The sequence below is a fragment of the Marmota flaviventris genome, chromosome 8 (assembly GCF_047511675.1).
Source record: "Marmota flaviventris isolate mMarFla1 chromosome 8, mMarFla1.hap1, whole genome shotgun sequence".
Taxonomy (NCBI): domain Eukaryota; kingdom Metazoa; phylum Chordata; class Mammalia; order Rodentia; family Sciuridae; genus Marmota; species Marmota flaviventris.
Window position 1 is genome coordinate 77522431 of NC_092505.1, and position 19626 is coordinate 77542056.

A 19626-nucleotide genomic window follows, 5' to 3' on the forward strand; every position below is an offset into this window, starting at 1 on the left:
AAATTGGGAGAATTCTACATTGAGAGTTCTGTGGCAGTGTTTGTCAAATTCCCCAATAACAAAAGAACCTCTTTAAAAAAATCCTGTAGAGCTACTAGCAAATATTTATAATCATTATGAATCAGGTACCTTGCATTTCCATGCATTACCTCATTGAATTCTCACAAAAACCTCAGATAGTTTTAGATCCTTATGAGGTTATAATATTATCCTCAGAAGTAGTATTATCCTAATTTTTATGTATGAAGAAAAAACAATGTTCAGAAAGTTTAATTTACCTTAAAATCACATTAGTGAGCTTTGAACCATCTTTCTAGCTCGAGAACCCATGTCCTTAACCACTGGACCATACTATCTTGTGATTGGGATGAATGGAAAGACTCTTTCTGCTAAAATCCACACCATCCCAGGTTGAGCAAGGCAGAGCATTCTGCAAGGGTTATTAATATACCTGGATTGTTCTCAGTGGGGCTCAAAGGCTTGTCATCTGTACAACACTCATTTAAATACTTATTTTAATATAGTAGGTTTTGTAAATGAGTTTTTAATTTTCATTTTTATCCAGAAACATATGTACAAGTTTTTTTGCTATGGTTTCTTCCCATAAACTTATGCTCAAGTTTAATCCCCATGTTGAGGTATTGAGAAGGTGGAAACTTAATTTGACTATGGTGTTTAAAATGATTAGGATAAGATTATGTTGGAGTTAAGATTTTTGAGTTCTTACGTATTCTAGGGATTAGTGCTGTATCTGTCGTGCGTGTAGTAAGAATTTGTTCCCAATTAGTAGGCTCTCTATTCACCTCACTGATTGTTTCTTTTACTGAGAAGAAACTTTTTAGTTTGAATTCATCCCATTTATTGATTCTTAATTTTAATTATTGTGCTATAGGAGTCTTATTAAGAAAGTTGGGCCTAATCCAACATGATGGGGATTGGAGCCTATTTTTTCTTCTAATAGATGCAGTGTCTCTGGTTTAATTCCTAGGTCCTTGATCCACATTGAGTTGAGTTTTGTGCATGGTGAGAGATAGGGGTTTAATTTCTTTTTGTTGCATATGGATTTCCAGTTTTCCCAGCACTATTTTTGAAGAGGCTATCTTTTCTCCAATGTATATTTTTGGCGCCTTTGTCAAATACAAGATAACTGTAATTATGTGGGTTAGTCTCTGTGTCCTCTATTCTGTACCATTGGTCTACCAGTCTATTTTGGTGCCAATATCATGCTGTTTTTGTTACTATTGCTCTAGTATAGTTTGAGATCTGGTATAGTGATGCCACCTGCTTCACTCTTCCTGCTAAGGATTGCATTAGCTATTCTGGATCTCTTATTTCCAGATGAATTTCATGTCTGCTTTTTCTATTTCTATGAAGAATATCATTGGGATTTTGATTGGAATTGCATTAAATCTGTATAGTGCTTTTGGTAGTATGGTCATTTTGACAATATTAATTCTGCCTATTCAAGAACAAGGTAGATCTTTCCATATTGCAAAGGTCTTCTTTAATTTCTTTCTTTAGCATTCTGTAGTTTTCATTGTAGAAGTCTTTCACCTCTTTCATTGATTCCCAAGTGTTTTTGTTTGTTTGTGTTTGATGCTATTGTTAACGGGGTAGTTTTCCTCGTTTTCCTTTCAGAGGGATTTGTCACTGAGATACAATAAATGGGCCAAGGAACTGAACAGACACTTCTCAAAAGAAGATATACAATTAACTAAGAAATATATGAAAAAATGTGCAACATCTCTAGCAATTAGAGAAATGCAAATCAAAACTACTCTAAGATTTTATCTCACTCCAGTCAGAATGGCAGCCATTAAGAATATAAACAACCATAAGTGTTAGCAAGGATGTTAGGAGAAAAGTACACTCATACATTGCTGGTGAGACTGCAAGTTGGTGCAGCCAATATGGAAAGCAGTATGGAGAATCCTTGGAAAACTTGGAATGGAACCACCATTTGACCCAGCTATCCCACTCCTTGGTCTATACCCAAAGGACTTAAAAACAGCATATTTCAGGGACACAGCCATGTCAATGTTTATAGCAGCATTAAAAGAGAATGAAATCATGGCATTTGCAGGTAAATATTTGGATGGAGCTGAAGAATATGTTAAGTGAAATTAGCTAATCCCAAAAATCCAAATGCCAAATGATTTCTGATTTAAAGATGCTGATCCATAAGATGCTAGTGTGGGAGGATTAAATAAATTCTAGATAGGACAAAAGGGAAGAGGGGAAGGGAGGGGACATAAGGGTAGGAAAGCCAATGGAATGCAATGGTCATCATTACCCTAAGTACATGTATGAAGACATGAAGGATGTGACTCTACTTTGTGTACAACCAGAGATATGAAAAATTGTGCTGTCTATATATAAAATGGAAAAAAATATTACGGTGGATCTCCCATGATTAAATCCTCGTAGCTTTATAAAGAGATTCAGACACATGCCCTGGCTGTCACCATGTGATGTTCTGCACCACCTCAGGACTCTGCCAGCAAGAATGCCATCAACAGATGTGGCTGCTGAATCTTGTACCTCCAGAACCATGAGCCAAAATATACCTATTTTCTTTAAAGTAGGCTGCCCCAGGTATTTTGTATTACTTAATGAAAAATAGATTTAGCCACTGGACCATGCTGCAGATATTAAAAAAGCAGTTCCTTTCTACTCTTAACGTCTGTTTCCCAGAGGCAAACATTTTTTTTTTTAATTATTTCTTTAGATATTTCTTCTGTTAATTAAATCTCTATTTCTAGGCCACTCATTTCTCAAAATGGTCAAACACGCCATCTCTTTGTTCTCTGGATTTGTCTTAGGGAACACCTACCTCTTGCTGAATCCCTTGCCATCATTTCTATGTTGAATTCCCTAATTCCTGCAGCCACGTCTCTCTTCTTTATTTACTCCCTCTCTTCATGGCTTCTATAGAAACATATATTGGGAAAGTATATATAAAATGATATATTTTTTTAGTTATTTACATGCTTTAGAAAGTCCATGGTTTACTTTGATATTATTGGTGTAGGATAAAATCATGATAAAATGAAGACTTTGAAGGCATTGTTCCATTTTTTCCCCCTAACTTCCAGTGTTGTTGCTATTAAGATGTTGAATATAATTTTTTATTCTGAATACTTTAAATGGAACCCACTGTATTGTTCTCAGTTGTTGGGATCTTTATTCCCCAGTACTCTGAAATTTTGCAACTCACACGCTTTAATTAATCCTTGTTCTTTTCTTTTTTCCTTTTGGTGGGCACAGAATTGATCTTTTCAATATGGACACACATCTTTTAGTTCTGGGAAATTTCTTATATGATTTTTCTGCAATAATTTTCTACCATCCTTTCCCCCCTGTTTTCTAGAATTCCTGCCAGCTGAGTACTAAACTATCTGGAATAATCCTCCAATTTTCTTATATTCTCTTATTTTGTATCTTTGACTTTTAGTTCAAATATTTGTAGAATGTTTTCAACTTTAGCTTCTAAAATTGCCATTTGAAGTTTATTTTTAAATTTCAAAGAACTTCATTGGCTAAAAAACTTTTAAGTAGCATCCTTTGCTTATCCTAAGTACAATCAATATTTTCTTTGAGATGTTACAGACCTATGGTGTTCATTTCATGATCAAAAAGTATTTGAGGGGAAAGATTTTGCCATCACAAACATTTTTTTGTTTATATAGGGTTTATTCAGCCAAAAAAATACCCTTGTGTTGTTAATTAAACTTAGTTTAAAATCATTTCTTCACAACTTGTCAAGTATCATAAAATTCTGGCAAAAAAAACACAGAAAAAGTAGCTTATGAATATTTGTGGCCATGCTACAAATGAAGCTTAAGTGTAAATAACTGTGAAATAAAAAGACACAGAGATGATTTCAGCAATCCAATTTGGCCAAGACACAGCACTGATGGCAATGGCCTGGAATGAATGTGGAATGCATTTCCACTTAAATCAAACTCCAGATGCCTGTGATTTTTTTTCCTTCCATTTTCAATTCACTAGTTTTATGAACTCTGTTTTTGTTAGTTTGTTTTGTAGAGCATTAGACCTTTTAGGAAGAATTTAATATCTAGAAAAAAAGTCCACGTGAAAACACCTGATGTATATGTGATTTATTTATTGAAATGGCATATGTGCTTTCATGTCAGCATTTCTTATGGTAAATGTCAATGACCTTACATCAGTTGTTCCATTTACAAAATGCTTTCATTTGCATTCACTCATTAAAAATCTGAAAAGAAATGTTTTAATTCCCATTTCACAAAGTTTTGAAGTTTGAAAAAGCAAAGACAATAATTATATAATAGTTATGGGCCTCATTATTCTCAGCTAAAGTTTAGAATAATGTCACACAGGATTTGTGTGTTGGATTACTTTATATATGCAGAATGATTAATGCATCTGACACAAAGTAAGAATTTGAAAAGTGTTTGCCATTGCTGTAATGCTAGAATCTTACACTAGAGTCTAACAGTGTTTTAATGAAATGCCACAGTGATCAAGAAAGTGACTCCTTGAGACTCAGAAAGGTTTTTTTCTAATGCTACCTTGGTACCATCTATACTAAAAATCATGTACAATTCTGGAACTCACACAGTACTATCAGCTAACTCCGGGTGGTTTTAAATTCAGTTATTTTGCTGCTAAGTCTGATGCTGAAAGGAAATCATTTTTAGGCAAATGGCAAATCACTTTACTGTTTAAATTTCTTTTTAAAAATATTTTTTAGTTATAGATGGACACAATATATTTATTTAGTTTATTTTTATATGGTGCTGAGGATCGAACCCAGTGCCTCACATGTGAGGGGCAAGCACTCCGCCACTGAGCCACAACCCCAGCCCGATACTATTTAAATTTCTTACAAGTATTCTCTGCTTGTGCATCTAATGAATAAAATTTGTCAAATACTGCACAATTTAATAATTCTTAAGGATAGAAAAGTCCTATAATTCTAAAGGATCTTGGGGTTTGTTTGTTTTTTTAATTTAAACAAAGGGTGAGGAGCCTAGCAATTTGAAGCTGGCTTACTGAGGGGCAGAAAAGTCTATCTGTGCTTGTGCTCCATTTGAGCAATACTACCAGCCATTCTCTGAACACTATGACTTCCTGTGATACATGGAGACCCAAGTCCCAGGAGCTACAACCAGGCTTGAAAAGAAACTTTTTCATGGGTATCTGTGCCCAACAGCTTAGTCTAGGCATTCTCAAACCTCAGTGGGTATAGGACTAGGAATGTATTGCAAATTCCTCCTGGAATGATTTAGAGACTCAGTAGCCAGCGTGGACAGGAAATCTGCATTTTAAACAAACTTCCCCCACTGCCACCCTCTCTTGTGGTTCTGATATAAGTAGTTCAAATACCACTTTAGGAACACTGACTTAAAATTCAAGGTTATACCAGTGTTGGTAATAGGGAATAAAAAGGGACTTTTCCATTTCTTTGTCCCAGGCAGTAGCTGACACATTTTAAAGAAATGAAGGCTTCTCAGTGCTGAAATTAACTTTGGTTCAGCACATACTTTCCTATATATCTATTCCCAACCTGTCCAAATATTTCTAATAATTTTAAAAAAAACAACCATCTTTTTATATTAACAATATTTTTCTTATACAAAACCTTAGATGCTTTGAAAGTAAAATTAAGAAAGCATTATTCTTCCCACAACTTACTTCCAGAATATTACCATTCACTGTAATCATAATTTCAAATAGAGCCAGGAAGGATGTCAGTACAGCAAGAGAATGCTGCTTTCCTACCCCTCAATAATAGTTTATTTTTCTCTCTACACAGCTATGAATTCCAGGTGAAACCCAAAAACCCACTTGGTGAAGGCCCAGCCAGCAACACAGTGGCATTCAGTACTGAGTCAGGTAATCCCATCAAGAAGGATGTAAAGGGGCATGGCGGGAACAATGTTTTGCATGGGAAGCTCATGGGAAACCCAGCTAAACTTGAATTCCAAAATAATAATCCATAGGGGAAAAAAACTAATTGATGAAGGTACCCTTATAGCAATTACTTAGGTTTTTCCTCTTTTACCTTGATGTGAGAAAAAAAGGCATAATCTATATTCAAAAATCTGAATGAATGCTCCTTTGTATGCCTAGAATCAAAATATTAGTACATCAAGAAAGGGAATTCATATACAGAGATATGAAAAATTGTGGTATATTTTAATGCAAAAAAACCCCCAAAGTACATGTATGAAGACATGAATTGGTGTGAACATATTTTATATACAAAAATATGAAAAATCGTGCTTTATATGTGTAATAAGAATTGTAATGCATTTGCTGTTGTGTATTTAAAAAAATAATTTAAAAAAAAGAAAGGGAATTTATGATTGTTTTGTGAAATTTCCTAGACAGTGGAAGCTCCAGTTCCTTAACAAGACACACTGGCACATACATTTGTATAAACTTTATAGCAACTAATGTTCATGGCATCTTGGTGACTTTACCATGAATTGCTTTTGTGTGAAACTAAAAGGAAGCTTTCAAAATTGAAGGCTGGCATAGCAACAGTCTCCCAACTATTAAATCACACATAAAAACTACAGCTGAAGATCTGGCAGATGATTCAATCAAGAACTATTTTCAAAACAAATTTGCAAATTCAGTCTTCAGCAAGAGGGTACCATTTTGCAATAAGACATAACAGTAAGCATCTGTCTTCATCATTCCACTGGAATGTTAGGACTTAACATTAATAATAGCTGACATTTTTTGTCGTTTCTTCTCAGCGGACCCGAGAGTGAGCGAGCCGGTTTCTGGTAAGTGTCTCAGTGAACAACTACATGCTTTTTCTAAACTGACTGAACTAAAAAGGGTCAGCAAAATTGATGATTTCGCTATTTTACTACTTAGACTTCTTAGAAGATCAGGTGTGAATGTTTACCTAATACACTGATTAACATTTGAGAGCCTATGATGTTCTAGGGGCAAGTCAAGATATTTCAAAATTTTCTGTTCAATAACAAAGTCAAAATATGCTACCCTCGCCAGGTATGGTGGTAGATACTTGTAAATACAACAATTTGGGAGACTGAGGCAGGAAGATCTCAAGTTTGAGGCAAGCCTTAGGAACTTGGAGAGACCTGTCTCATAAAACAAAAAAGGACTGGGGACGTGGCTCAGTGGTAAAGTGCGCCTGGGTTCAATCCCTAGAACCATCATCCCCCCAGTAAAACTAAAAAAAGATAAACCATCTCATTTCCACTTTTAATAACATATCACATCAAAGCAGTTGTTTAAATTTTATATTCTGCAAAAAGGAAACCTAAATTTGTTCCTCAACCATAGCCAGCATCGAGCACTGCAGAGGTTACTCAACAGCAAAACACACTGTTCTGAGATTTCTCTCACTGTTACTATTGACAGGAAGGAACTTATTTTGGATTTACTTTTTAAAACCTTTGTATTTTGGGCTCCAATAATTGTACTGGAAAAAAAACGGGTACCAACAAGTTGGCAATGAACTTTGCAGACTGCTTTTGGAAAGCTTTTAGGACATCCCCTCAGTACCCAAGAATCAAGATACTAAATTCAAACTGTGTTTTGCTTATGCAGCAGGAAGAGATGCCATCTGGACTGAAAGACCCTTTAATTCAGACTCTTACTCAGAATGTAAGGGCAAACAGTATGTCAAAAGAACGTGGTATAAAAAATTTGTTGGAGTGCAACTGTGCAACTCTCTAAGATACAAGATTTATTTGAGCGACTCACTCACAGGTAAGCAGGGCAACCAGCATTATTTTTAGCCTTTGCCTTCAGGGAATGTTTTGCAGCATTTTATAACATGGTTTTTTTCATGGAGAAGTCCAGGAACTAGGGGGTAATTCAGCATCTTTAGTTTTCCTAAGAAAAAAATGTTATTGAAATTGTCACACTGCTAGAAAACAAGGACTTAAAAGATGCTTTTAAGAAGTAAATAATGAAAATGCAATTTTGAAACCATGCTGTCAAGGCAAACTTGAATGTACAGGCACTAGCATATTCATCTTTGTTACAAACATTCTAGGATAAAAAACATATTAGTAATAAAATGAATGTGTCTAACAATAATCATGGAAAGAGTATTTCATCTTTATAATACCAAAAGGGCTCTAACCTCATGTAGTTGTAATTTTCTATATTCATAAACATTTTTAACAAATATGCAAGGATGACCAACATAGAAACATGCATTTTTTCTTTCACTTAGCAAATGCTATATACTTCATGCCAGGCACTCTTCTAGGTGCTGATGGCAAAGCAGCAAACAAGACATATTCCTGCTTTCATGTAACATCTCTCTCTCTTCCTTCTCTCTTCAGTAGAGGCACACAGACAAAAAATAAATATGAATTTTATACAGGTGCTTTGAAGATAATTTTTAAAAGAGTGAGAGAACAGCTCAACAAGGATTGGAAGTGCCTTTAGTTAGAATGGTTTTAGGGAAGCTCTCTGAAAAGGTATCACTTCTGCTAATAATAATATTATGAGAAGGAAGCAACCACACAAAGGTCAGGGGGACAACGGATGTATAGACAGGGGAAAGAAAAAGTGCAAAGACTGAGGCAGAACACACCTGGTCAGTTCCACTATTGTAGTACAGACAGGGGAACATCAAACAAGCAGGGCTGAATACATGGAGCTTTGAAATCAGGTAAGGAGTTTTAAGTTTTATTCTCAGTATAGTGGGAGACCACTGGAGAGGTTTAAAGAGGGTAGTAACATCTCACTTGCATTTTTAAAAATCAGTCTCTGAAGGGAGGGAAGGAAGAACAGAGAGGAGACAAGAATGAAAATAAGAACACCTGTTGAATCAAGAGACTTTGGTAGCTTGAACTAGGCTGATACAGGAGTAGAAGGGAAATATCCAAGAACAGGAAGATGATTCTTTCAAACAATTTATTTCAGAATTGTCACATATCAAAGCAATATTTCATTCTTTTAATTTCTGGTTCTTCAGGAAAATTTTATAACATTGGCGATCAAAGAGGCCATGGAGAAGATCACTGCCAGTTTGTAGATTCGTTTTTAGATGGACGCACAGGACAGCAACTCACTTCTGACCAGTTACCCACAAAGGAAGGTATGCTTTCTGATCCTTCTCATGAGCAAGAGAGCTTTCCAGATTAACTCAGAAAGAAATCAAGCTGAAGAAAGTCATCAAGTTAAAAAGAATTCTGCAGACCTACTGCTCTAATTACTTGGCTAGAAAAAGCAATAAACTTAAGTTTCTCTACTTAGAGCCAAGGAAAGTTACACAGACGTGTACAAATGTACTCCAAGAAAATCTATATTTGCAAAAACAGCTATAAGAGATCAGTGTTCTCCAAACTTAAGTCATTCATGATTAACTTTATGGCTTTTGTTATATTGTGCATAACTGCATTATTTTTTTATTCCTTTTAAAAATTTTTGAAGTAAATTTTATTGCTACTATATATGAAAAATAATACTATTTGCCTTATAAATACATAAATAAAATACAACAATTTTGTTGAGAAGTTAATAACCTCTGTAACTTGCTAAAGACACTTTAGCACTAAGCCATGTAATGGGTTGAAAAAAGACTGAAAATTAATTTAATCCTTGTTTAAGTAGTTCAGAAGTGGGTAAATTAATTGTCCAAATTACTCAGGAAGCACCAGGAGGTTCTTTAAATCTTTTCAATCATTTGGTTAGACTTTTCAGTAACAGTTCATTCAATGGTACTTAAGAATATCAACATACTAAAAGATGACAACAAGGTCTATGAATATATTAACTGGCAGTTAAAACTGCTCTCAGATACTACCAACCATTCCATCCTAACTTGCTAAGGCAAATGTCAAAAATTTTTCAGGTCCTATGATTAAGGAGCCATTATACCCAAGGAAAGATACCAGGGCCTCTGTTGCTCTGAAGTTTTCCAAATTACTTTGCTTCAGAGTAACTTTCAGTCATTCAGCACTATCCTTGAATCTATGAGCAATGAGGGCAAAAATAAAACACAGCAACTATTAAACAAAACTATTTTCCTCCTTAGGCTATTTCAGAGCAGTTCGCCAGGAACCTGTCCAATTTGGAGAAATAGGTGGCCACACCCAAATCACTTATGTCCAGTGGTATGAATGTGGGACTACAATTCCTGGAAAATGGTAGATGCTGCAGTCATGCTCCAAAGTACTTCTGGTTCATTATGGAAAAAAATATTGATGGAAATACTATGGTATTTGTCACATTCATTTAAAGCTATTTTGTTTACTATGTATAAAAGTCTGCAATCTAATAGCAATATTAGATGTTTATTATTAGAAAGGATTGCTGAGAATATTTATCAGGTTTTACAAAGTCATTTTAAGAAAGCAAGATATTGACATTAACAATAACATTTTTAGGGAAGCTGGCTCCCTATTCATGGTATTTTAAGAGATCATTTGTATATTATTTATCAGTGTTGTAATAATGTTCTGAGATACTTTTATAACAAAATTAACATCAAAAACTTATTATATATACTTTAAAAAAATTTCCTTTTATTGGTGTGTATGCTTCCTATTGGTGAGTTAATTCCATGAAACTCTACTTAGTTTAACTTATTAGATCAAATTATCTTCAGGGGGAAAAATTATATCTGAGGGGAAAAGGTCCTACTATTCACGTTTATTTAAACTTCCATTTTTTACTATGAGCTGAAAAGATTTCCTGAATAGATACTTTCTGTTAATATAATTTTCATAAATTATCTACAAATTACTGAAAAAAATTCATTTGAATCAGTAAGTTTCATTTCAGCTAAAAATGGGGTTGATAATCTAATGATATACTTTCAAAAGAAAAGTGTCTGAATATACTATCAAAATTATCCCTTTTAAGCAACAGTCTATTTTTGATTTTATTTGAGCTGTATGCTGAGACTATATGTGAAGTCTGAGCATGAAAAGATAATGCATGATGAGATCTCTACCATTTTACAGACTATCTGCTATATATTTATGCTAGATTTCTATGAATGAATCACAGGGTGTTTTGTAATACTGTTTAACTCAAGCTGTAATAAAAATCTAACTTCATTTTCATTAAAAGGTATTACTTTCCTTCATGCTGGGATAGGAATGCTGCATCATTACCCTCATTTTGTGTGCTTACTTTTCAACATGCTTCATTCTTATCAATGCTAAAATTCTGTATTTTTCAAACAACTATAAATTCTTCAATAAAGAGATGTAGTTTTTTGTAAGACTTGAGTTTATTTTTAAATGGTTCATTAGAAGATATCACAAACATACTTTTCATAAGGAAAAATCAAAGTAAACTAGGGTCTCTGAACCCCCACCCCAATATAACAGTGTATTGTGTGTATGTCCTAAGTTAATCTTCCTGTGAAGTCTATTTTAGTTTGTTTCAAATGAATGGTTGTTGAATACATTTCTTTTAAAGAATAAAATAAAAAAAAAAACAGGGCAATTTCTTTCCATGGGAATCTGTAAATTAAAATGTTTATACTTCATTCTAAGACAAAACGCCAGTAAGGATTTCTGTTTAAAAACATTTTTCTTATGTATGTTAATAACAAAATTAATACAAGACCATGAATGGATTCAATCACCTTTATTAACCTATCAATGTTACATTTTATCCATAATATCTAGTCATTGTCTCTACTTTAGTACATCATGTTAATAGTAGAAAGCCAAGTATGATGGCTTAACCTCAACCTAGCATTTTAATATCCTCTGGACAAGGGAAGCTAGAAAGCCAATCACTTTACACACATGTAAATGTAGTGTTCCAAAATAACTAAAAAGCTGCTACATTTTTAAGCAGGGGAGGAAGAAAAACGACTTTCATTTTGGTCTTTTGTTCTAGCAAATTATATTTTCAATTAACAGCAACAATGATATCAAAAAATGCTCTGCCTTTTGAATTAACTTCAATACAAATTAAAATAAAATAGTATTGGAGTCTTTTAGGAGGCAAACAGCTAGCAGCTACATTCATCAGTGTAGCTGGCCTCCTTATCGATAACCAGGTCCAGGTTGGGTATAGCCCTGACCAAAGGGAGGACGGTTACGTGCATAAGGGTTAGGCCCACTTGGAGGAGGGGTCATGGTACTTCCAGAAGGTGGAGTAAAACTTGGTCTTGGTTGATAAGCCCCAGGTTGGCTTGGAGCCATTCCAGGCTGAGAGGCAGGGGCCACAGTATAATTTGTAGGCTGAGACGTTTGGGTAGTGTAAGGTTGTGGAGGATAACTGCTCGCCTGGTACTGCTGTGGCGGCTGAGCAGCCAGCTGCTGAGGCTGACCAGAAAAGGTAGGAGCCGGTGCCTGGGAAGTTGGTTGCTGGCCATATCCCTGGAACTGCTGAGGTTGTTGGGGTCCAGTCTGCTGACTATAGCTAGCTGAAAAGGTAAAATAACATATACATCTTATTTTTATTTTGATGCAAGTTTTCCAAAGAATTAATCTTACTGTTATGGACCAAAAATGATTAAAAACTTAATAACCTTGTTCACAATACTTATGCAATGAGTATCCATTTATGAGAAATGCAGATTCCATCATAAAATATTTTAAGACCAGTTATTAAAAGAGACAGTTTTCTAGACAATTTAAACCCTCTAATCTTAAACTGAATCACTATATATGTATTTTCATTACAACTGCTCTGCTTTGAGACTATATAATTCTTGAGAGCAATTCCTGCTCTAGCATAATTCCTAATACAGAGTAGATGCTCAAATTTATTAAGGAATCATACTTTCTAGGATGACCAAAAACATAAGAGCTAAATAGTCATTAACAAGGTTTTGAGGAGACCTACTGAACACAGTACCAAATAAAAATACATTGCAGATAATGAACATTTTTATATGAAACAATACTATAAATACACCCTATTATACTAATGAATGCTTTAAAGTTTATTCACTCCAGAGTATCTAAACCATTTAAGAATAAATATTAAGTACCATTTTCAGAAGATTTGGTATCTGATGCTTTTGCCTGACTTAGCAGTACAGCATAACACACAAAATGCATACCATATTGCCCCACAAAATCAACATCTATATTAATTATGTTTTAGGATGTAATTGTTTTAAAACAAAATCTGCTTCACTGAAAACTTTTATCTCTACCATGAAACACACCTGCAGCTACTTGCAATGAAACCTCTCCATTGACTGGAATCCTGTCAGCATTAAATACCAGATACATAAGAAAATTATTAAAATATGTACAACCCTGCATTTAAGGAAAAAAAAAAGGATTGAATGAATTTGAGTATATTCTGAACTCACCTTGAACCTGGGTTCAAAATCTACTCATGAAAGAAACCTTTAAGACATACTCCATGAACAAAACTGGAAAAGGTCAGAGGGAAACTGGCAAACCAACAGTGTCAAAGATGGTCCAATGTTACCAACACCACCACTTAACAGTCTCAAGCAGAGTATTAAGTTGACTATTTCCATAATTCTCAATTAAATTCAAATTTATAGGACTAGTGGGATCAGAAATGCAAAGATAATAATCTGAAAATAAATTTTACTAAGAATAAAGACCCTGACTAAAGTTATTAAGAACAAGCTTAGTTGTTAATAAGTCAAATATCCAAAACATTTTACCCATGGTAGCATCTAAATACTGAACTAAAATAAATGTGTGATAAAATCTTGCCATACAATTTCTCCTATCCTCTACATCAAACTTTGAACTTTAAGACTGAGGGGTGCGGGGAGAAAAGCTGCCTTTTCATCCTCACAAAAATCTGAGTAAACAACCAATCCTTAATTGTAGATGAAGAGAGGGACTAACCATAGGGCATTTCAGGCTGAGGTTATGGCTCAGTGTGGTAGAGCACTTGCCTAGCATGTGTGAAGCACTGGGTTCAATTCTCAGTACCACATATAAATAAACTAATAAAAAAGGTCCATCAAGTATTTTTTAAAACGTCATTTCATTAATAGCCTTTTAATCAAAATATGGCAATGTTTCTATTATGTGTATTAGTTTCCCACTACTACCCCTCCCCTGAAATAAGCAGCTTTTGGTGAAGATTATCATAAATTTTAAGAAATGAACATTCTGGTTTTGGTTTTGGTTTTAAATCAATGAATAAGAAAAGCATCATATGGTCCACAAAGTCTAAGATATTTACTCTTTAACCTTTTATAGGAAAAAAAAAAAAAAAAATCTGCCAACTCCTGGTCTAGACTAGAGAATGCAGAATCCATAGGGAAGTACTTATTTGCAAGGTCAAAAGGGCTGGTTCTAGTCCAGTCTCCCCACCAAATGGCTACATGTCTTTTGCAAGTCTTAACCTCCTTAAACCCTATTTGTCTCATCTGTAAAAAGTGAGTGGGACAAATCAGTGGTGCCCTAATGCTGATTACACATGACTTGTGATGTTTTAAAAATACCAAAGCCTGAGTCCAACTACTAAACAAATGAAACAAAATCTATGAGAATGGGATCCAGGTACCAAGAAGCTATTCAGGTGATTCTGAAGCAGAGTATGGCTGAAATCCCTATATTAAATGAGCACATATTTTTAGCTCTGATATTCTACTATTAAATTCACATAAATCATATAACTTAACACTTTTTAAATTTAAATAACTAAAAACAAACTTTCCCTTACTATAATCTAAGCTTAAATTCATTCCATCTCTTTAATACAAGTAAAACTAAGAACATGATAAAATATGCCAAGCTCCAATTAATGACAAAATTTTATTGCCTATGTCAGGGGTCAGCAAATTTCTTCACAGGAAAAAGAATAAAGCCCTCGCACCTGTGAAAGGGTCAGATAGTAAATATTTTAGACTTTGTGGACCACCCTGTTTCTGTTTATAGTTGTCTTTGCCATTATAATGTAAAAAATAGCAATGGATAATACAGAAATGGTGGTGAACTTTCCTAATAAAACTTCATTCACAAAAAGAGCAGTTTGTTGACCCTTGCCTCTAGTTGGTAATTCAAAACTCCATAAAATTTAGACAAGATTCAACTTACATAATTATAACTGGAATTTTGATACTTAAATGATATCTATTTAAAACAAACAAAAAAATGTTAAGTTCCCTGAATGCCATTTAAAATAATTTTATTTTTATGACTTATTTTCTGGTATTCCTACACACCTTACAGAAACAAACACCTAAGTGGCTTAATTTAGTTTATTTAATCACATCACTTTTCCAATGAGGAAACCGTTAATATTCCTGTGGATACTGAGATATGCCTGAATTATGTGTCGCACATAAATTGGGGAAATATTTTCCATTTCTTTTTCAGTTCTATATCATCTAAGTAAGAGATAAACTGATCATGTTAGAAATATTTTGTATTAAAAGCTTTTCTATACTACAAGTTAACTATAGAATCATCTGCTAAGTCTTATTGGACCCACTGAAAAACTGAAATATTGACTTACAAAACATTTATGTACACATTTTAAAATAAAACAAATATTTCCCCTAATACTTAATTCTTCCTATAACAATGTAAATATTACAAATCAAGTATATCCAAGGAAGAGCTTAAAAATTTCATGAGTACAGAAACAGACCAAAAACTCTAAGCCAACAACTCCCTTTCAACACCTGCTCACCTGAATACTGAATACCATACTGCTGGGGTGGCTGAGGTGGAGCCTGAGGTTGTTGGGCACCGTAGCCGGCTTGCTGCTGGTACTGCTGGTACATCTGACCTAAAACAGAAAACACAAGACAAAGAGGCAGGTTTAATTTGGCAGGGAGTAATTTTTTAAGGCACATTTACATTTTCTCTCCATCCAAATACATAAACACACTGAATAATAAAATACTATGTGTTTGTTGCTCTTTAAATGTCTGTAAAGGAGAAGAATGAAGAATTTGCAATTGCTTTGCTGTAGGATAAACTGAAGATAATCACTGGCAGCAAAAACAAATGTTTTTAAATGAAAATGCAAATCAGATAAGTACTGCCAATGTTCAGTAAATATCAAGTGAGTCAAAAAAATCAATAAAATAAATATGAGGAAAAAATAGGTCCCAAATCTCTACCAAAGTGCTATATTTATCCTCTAAAAATTTCATCCTCTATTACCATTATGAATGAACCCTTTGGTAGCAAGGAAATAAATAACAACTTTCATTCTGGAAATCAGATATCTTTGGCATTTACCAACAATTTGATTTCTATGACTATGTAATATATGAGTATTCTTTCAATGATATGGAATCTGAGAAAGTCTAAATAGTTCTTTATTGCATGGGCAGAACTCTTTAACAGTGGGAATGTGTTCTTGCACACACAATCCTTTTTGGGTCAGTAGACCACAGTGACTCTAGAGAAACCTGTTAGATACTTACAACCTGTAAGTTTTCAAGCAAAAAAAGATTTATTGCTTATGTCTTTATCATCTCTACTTCTTTACATTATTTTAATAGATTGAACTAGATCTAATGCTAGAGTAGCAAGAAAATTTGCATTGTTAATATCCAGCATTAAATCATATGTTGGCTTAGTCTTTATAAAATATTCAAACCAACTGCTATTAATCAAAAAGACTATGGATAACCAGATACTCATGGCAGAAAATGAGATAAATACTGGGGGGAAAAAAAGAAAATAAATTACTAGTGCCACTTAAGTTTAAGTACAGCAAGCAGCTAGCACTTATAGGCTTAGTTAAAGAAATGGAGCCCAGGGATAGTTGTGGCTCAGTGGTAGAGCACTTGTTTAACAAGCATGAGGCACACTGGGTTCAATTCTCAGCACCGCATATAAATAAATAAAGGTCCACTAAAACTAAAAAAAAAAAAAAAAAAAAAAAGAAAGAAGAAAGAAGCAATGGAGGCCACTGTACTGTCTGCTCAGCCCGAGGGTGTCTCTAAGGAAGCACTAAATGAGTTATGATTTTATGTAGTTTATTTCCTAGCAAGCAGTTGTATCTTTTTTATAATGAAAATAAAATCTGCTCAATTATTTTTAGGCTATTAATAGTCTTTCCAAATACAACAACAACCAAAAAAACTTCACAAGTTTCTTAAATGCTTTATTAATGGTTTAGATTAATCAAAAGCATAGAAGATAGCACAGAAGTTAACTAAATTTAGATACCATCTTAATCCTGGATTATATTTCATAACTAAATTTTAGAATAGAAGTGACCAGAATCTAAAATAAGAAAGTAACCAGGTAAAGAAATATAACTAAGAGTAGAAATATGTATAAGTGAACTTAGAAATCAGAATGATTAACTTTATAATGCGAAAATATGCAAATAAGCAATAAATCCATGAAAAAAAGTTTAATAACTTCATAGGGAGGAAGAGCATGAGAAGAAAATTACCACTAAACAGGGCAGAGAGGTGGGAGGGAATGGGAGGAAGAAGGGGAATTGCACGGAAGATGGAAGGAGACCCTCATTGTTATACAAAATACATATATGATGGTGTGAGGGGGAAGAGAAAAAGAAAGAGAGAAATGTGTCACAGTAAATTGGGTAGAGAGAGATGATGGGAAGGGAGGGGAGGTTAGGGAGGGCAGCAGAATACAACAGACACTAGTATTGCTGTATGTATATACGTGGCTGTATAACCAATGTGATCCTGCAATCTGTACACATGGAAAAATGAGAATTCATACCCCATTTGAATCAAATGTATGACATGTCAAGATCATTGTATTGTCTTGAACAACTAATAATAATAATAATAATAAAGATTAAGCAACTTACCTGAAATCAATAGCTAAAAATAGAACTATAAATAGCTAAAAACCATCACTGGAATCCAGGCATATCTCCAAAACTAGTGGTACAAAGTTTTGTACACTTTAACCCATTTAATAAAAATATTAACATAGGCATCATCAAAATGGATGAGATTAAGGCTCCATGTAGTAAACTGTTTTCATCATTGACACTATAAAGAATTCACATTCAAAAAGCATTAACTGTTTTCCTCAATAAAAATGTACAGTACAACTCTGGATGTTTTCCTTCATCCCTTCCTTCTTCCTTCCTTCCTTTTTAGTATGTTCTTCTGAACTGCTACAAACCCATTTGAAAAATATCACTCCTAAGGTTAAAAATTTCAAAGGTTATTACTATCTTTGCAAAACATCCCTTTACTTTTCTTAAACCCGTTTCATGCAAGACAAAATGGGACTTTCTCTGTCACTGTATTCTGAATTTAAGAATGCTGTATTTTTTTTTTAAAGGAGGAACACCTTAACATACTTGAAAGAAAAAGAGTTAAGGATATATTAAGTGAAAACAGCATGGCGTAGACATGGTTCATAGTAAGCAATGTTTTGAATAGTAAATAAAATAATAATAATAGCAAAGTTTTATGCTATTTCCAGTATATTTTCAAAAGTAATCAATGACACAATTAAGTAAAGATTACCTAGGAAGAAAAAGACTAAAAGGTGAGACTTTTGGGATTGTACTGTTATAAAATGTAGTAGCCAGTGGAGACCTTCAATGACTTTTGCACATGCAAAGCATTTGACAATGTCTTGGTATTCTTTACCTTTTCAGAAATTAGAAAGTTTAACTCCATAATCAAAAAACAAGCAATAAATACTCTCTTGTGTAGTCCCTCCTACACTGAAGGGGTTGAGCTATATATACAACAAGAGAATATTGCAGAAATGACAATGATATTTCTGAGGGCAAACCATAAGAGTCACCTTCCACTATCATTCTCTCTTGATCACTTGTTCTGCTAGAATAAGTCATCCAAGCTGCCCTACTGAGGAGGTTCACAAAGTGCTTGTAAGAAGCTAACCCTCCAGTTCTGGATAAGTTTCAGATGACTAAAGTCCCAGCAGTCATCCTGACTGCAACTTCATAAAAGACCCTAAAACCCCAACTACTCAGCTAAGCTATTCCCAAATCCCTGACTCTAAAACTACAGGAGATAACCATGCTGTGGATGTTGTTTTCAGCATCTTCATTCGGGGGTAACAGTTACATAACAATAGATAATTAACATAAGTAGTTTTTACTTTGGTGCTAAAAAATATCGTTAAGTGTTGAAGTCACATAAATTGGGCTTCAATTATTCTATGTGTCTCAAAATTTACAAAATGAAAAGCTACTTAGTTATATTCTTTTTGACCTTTTAATTTTGGTTTAGCAGTATTTTCTGTTCTTTAATGATTTTTAGTCCTTTTCTCACTAGCATTTATTTTTTGGCAAATTACACTTCGTCTTCCAGTAACAGAGTTAATGGCTTTACCTAAAGAAGGGTAACTTTGTCTATTTTGTTTTTTTTAAATGATATTCAAGACAGACACATGCTACAAAATGATGCACTGGTCAATGATGGACTGCATATAGAATAGTGGTCTCACGTGTATATCACCAAGTGATGTCATAGCCATCTTAGTTTGTATGAACACGCTCCATGATGTTCATACAACGACATAATTGCCTAATGATGCATTCCTCAGACCCCATTGGTCAGAGACACATAACTTATTTTATTAAGCCTTCTTAATAAATAACATATTAAGAGTACAATCCTTGGAGAAATTTTTATAAATTCAAAATTACAAGTCCAAGGTCCTTTTTATGGTATTTAAGTGACAATTCAAAATTATTTATTTTGGATTATTATATAAAAGATTATTGTATTAATCA

General features: G+C 33.9%; 2 protein-coding genes across 9 annotated transcripts in view; one reads left to right on the top strand and one right to left on the bottom strand.

Annotated features, from left to right (window-relative positions):
* The window catches only part of Abi3bp (ABI family member 3 binding protein), a 242906-nt gene extending 231408 nt beyond the window's left edge, over positions 1-11498 (top strand). For all 6 annotated transcript variants that reach the window (XM_071615402.1, XM_071615403.1, XM_071615405.1 and 3 more), the window contains 5 exons: positions 5804-5883; positions 6756-6785; positions 7582-7743; positions 8966-9088; positions 10028-11498. In XM_071615402.1, the coding sequence (XP_071471503.1) occupies positions 5804-5883; positions 6756-6785; positions 7582-7743; positions 8966-9088; positions 10028-10143 (511 nt within the window). In that variant the 3' untranslated portion in view covers positions 10144-11498. The remainder of the gene's footprint in view (positions 1-5803; positions 5884-6755; positions 6786-7581; positions 7744-8965; positions 9089-10027) is intronic.
* A 79-nt stretch (positions 11499-11577) lies between these two features.
* Positions 11578-19626, bottom strand: part of Tfg (trafficking from ER to golgi regulator) — a 34099-nt gene continuing 26050 nt past the window's right edge. For all 3 annotated transcript variants that reach the window (XM_027943218.3, XM_027943219.3, XM_071615408.1), the window contains exons 7-8: positions 15598-15696; positions 11578-12382 (exon numbers count right to left, since the gene is read on the bottom strand). In XM_027943218.3, coding sequence (XP_027799019.1) covers positions 12000-12382; positions 15598-15696 — 482 coding nt within the window. In that variant the 3' untranslated portion in view covers positions 11578-11999. The remainder of the gene's footprint in view (positions 12383-15597; positions 15697-19626) is intronic.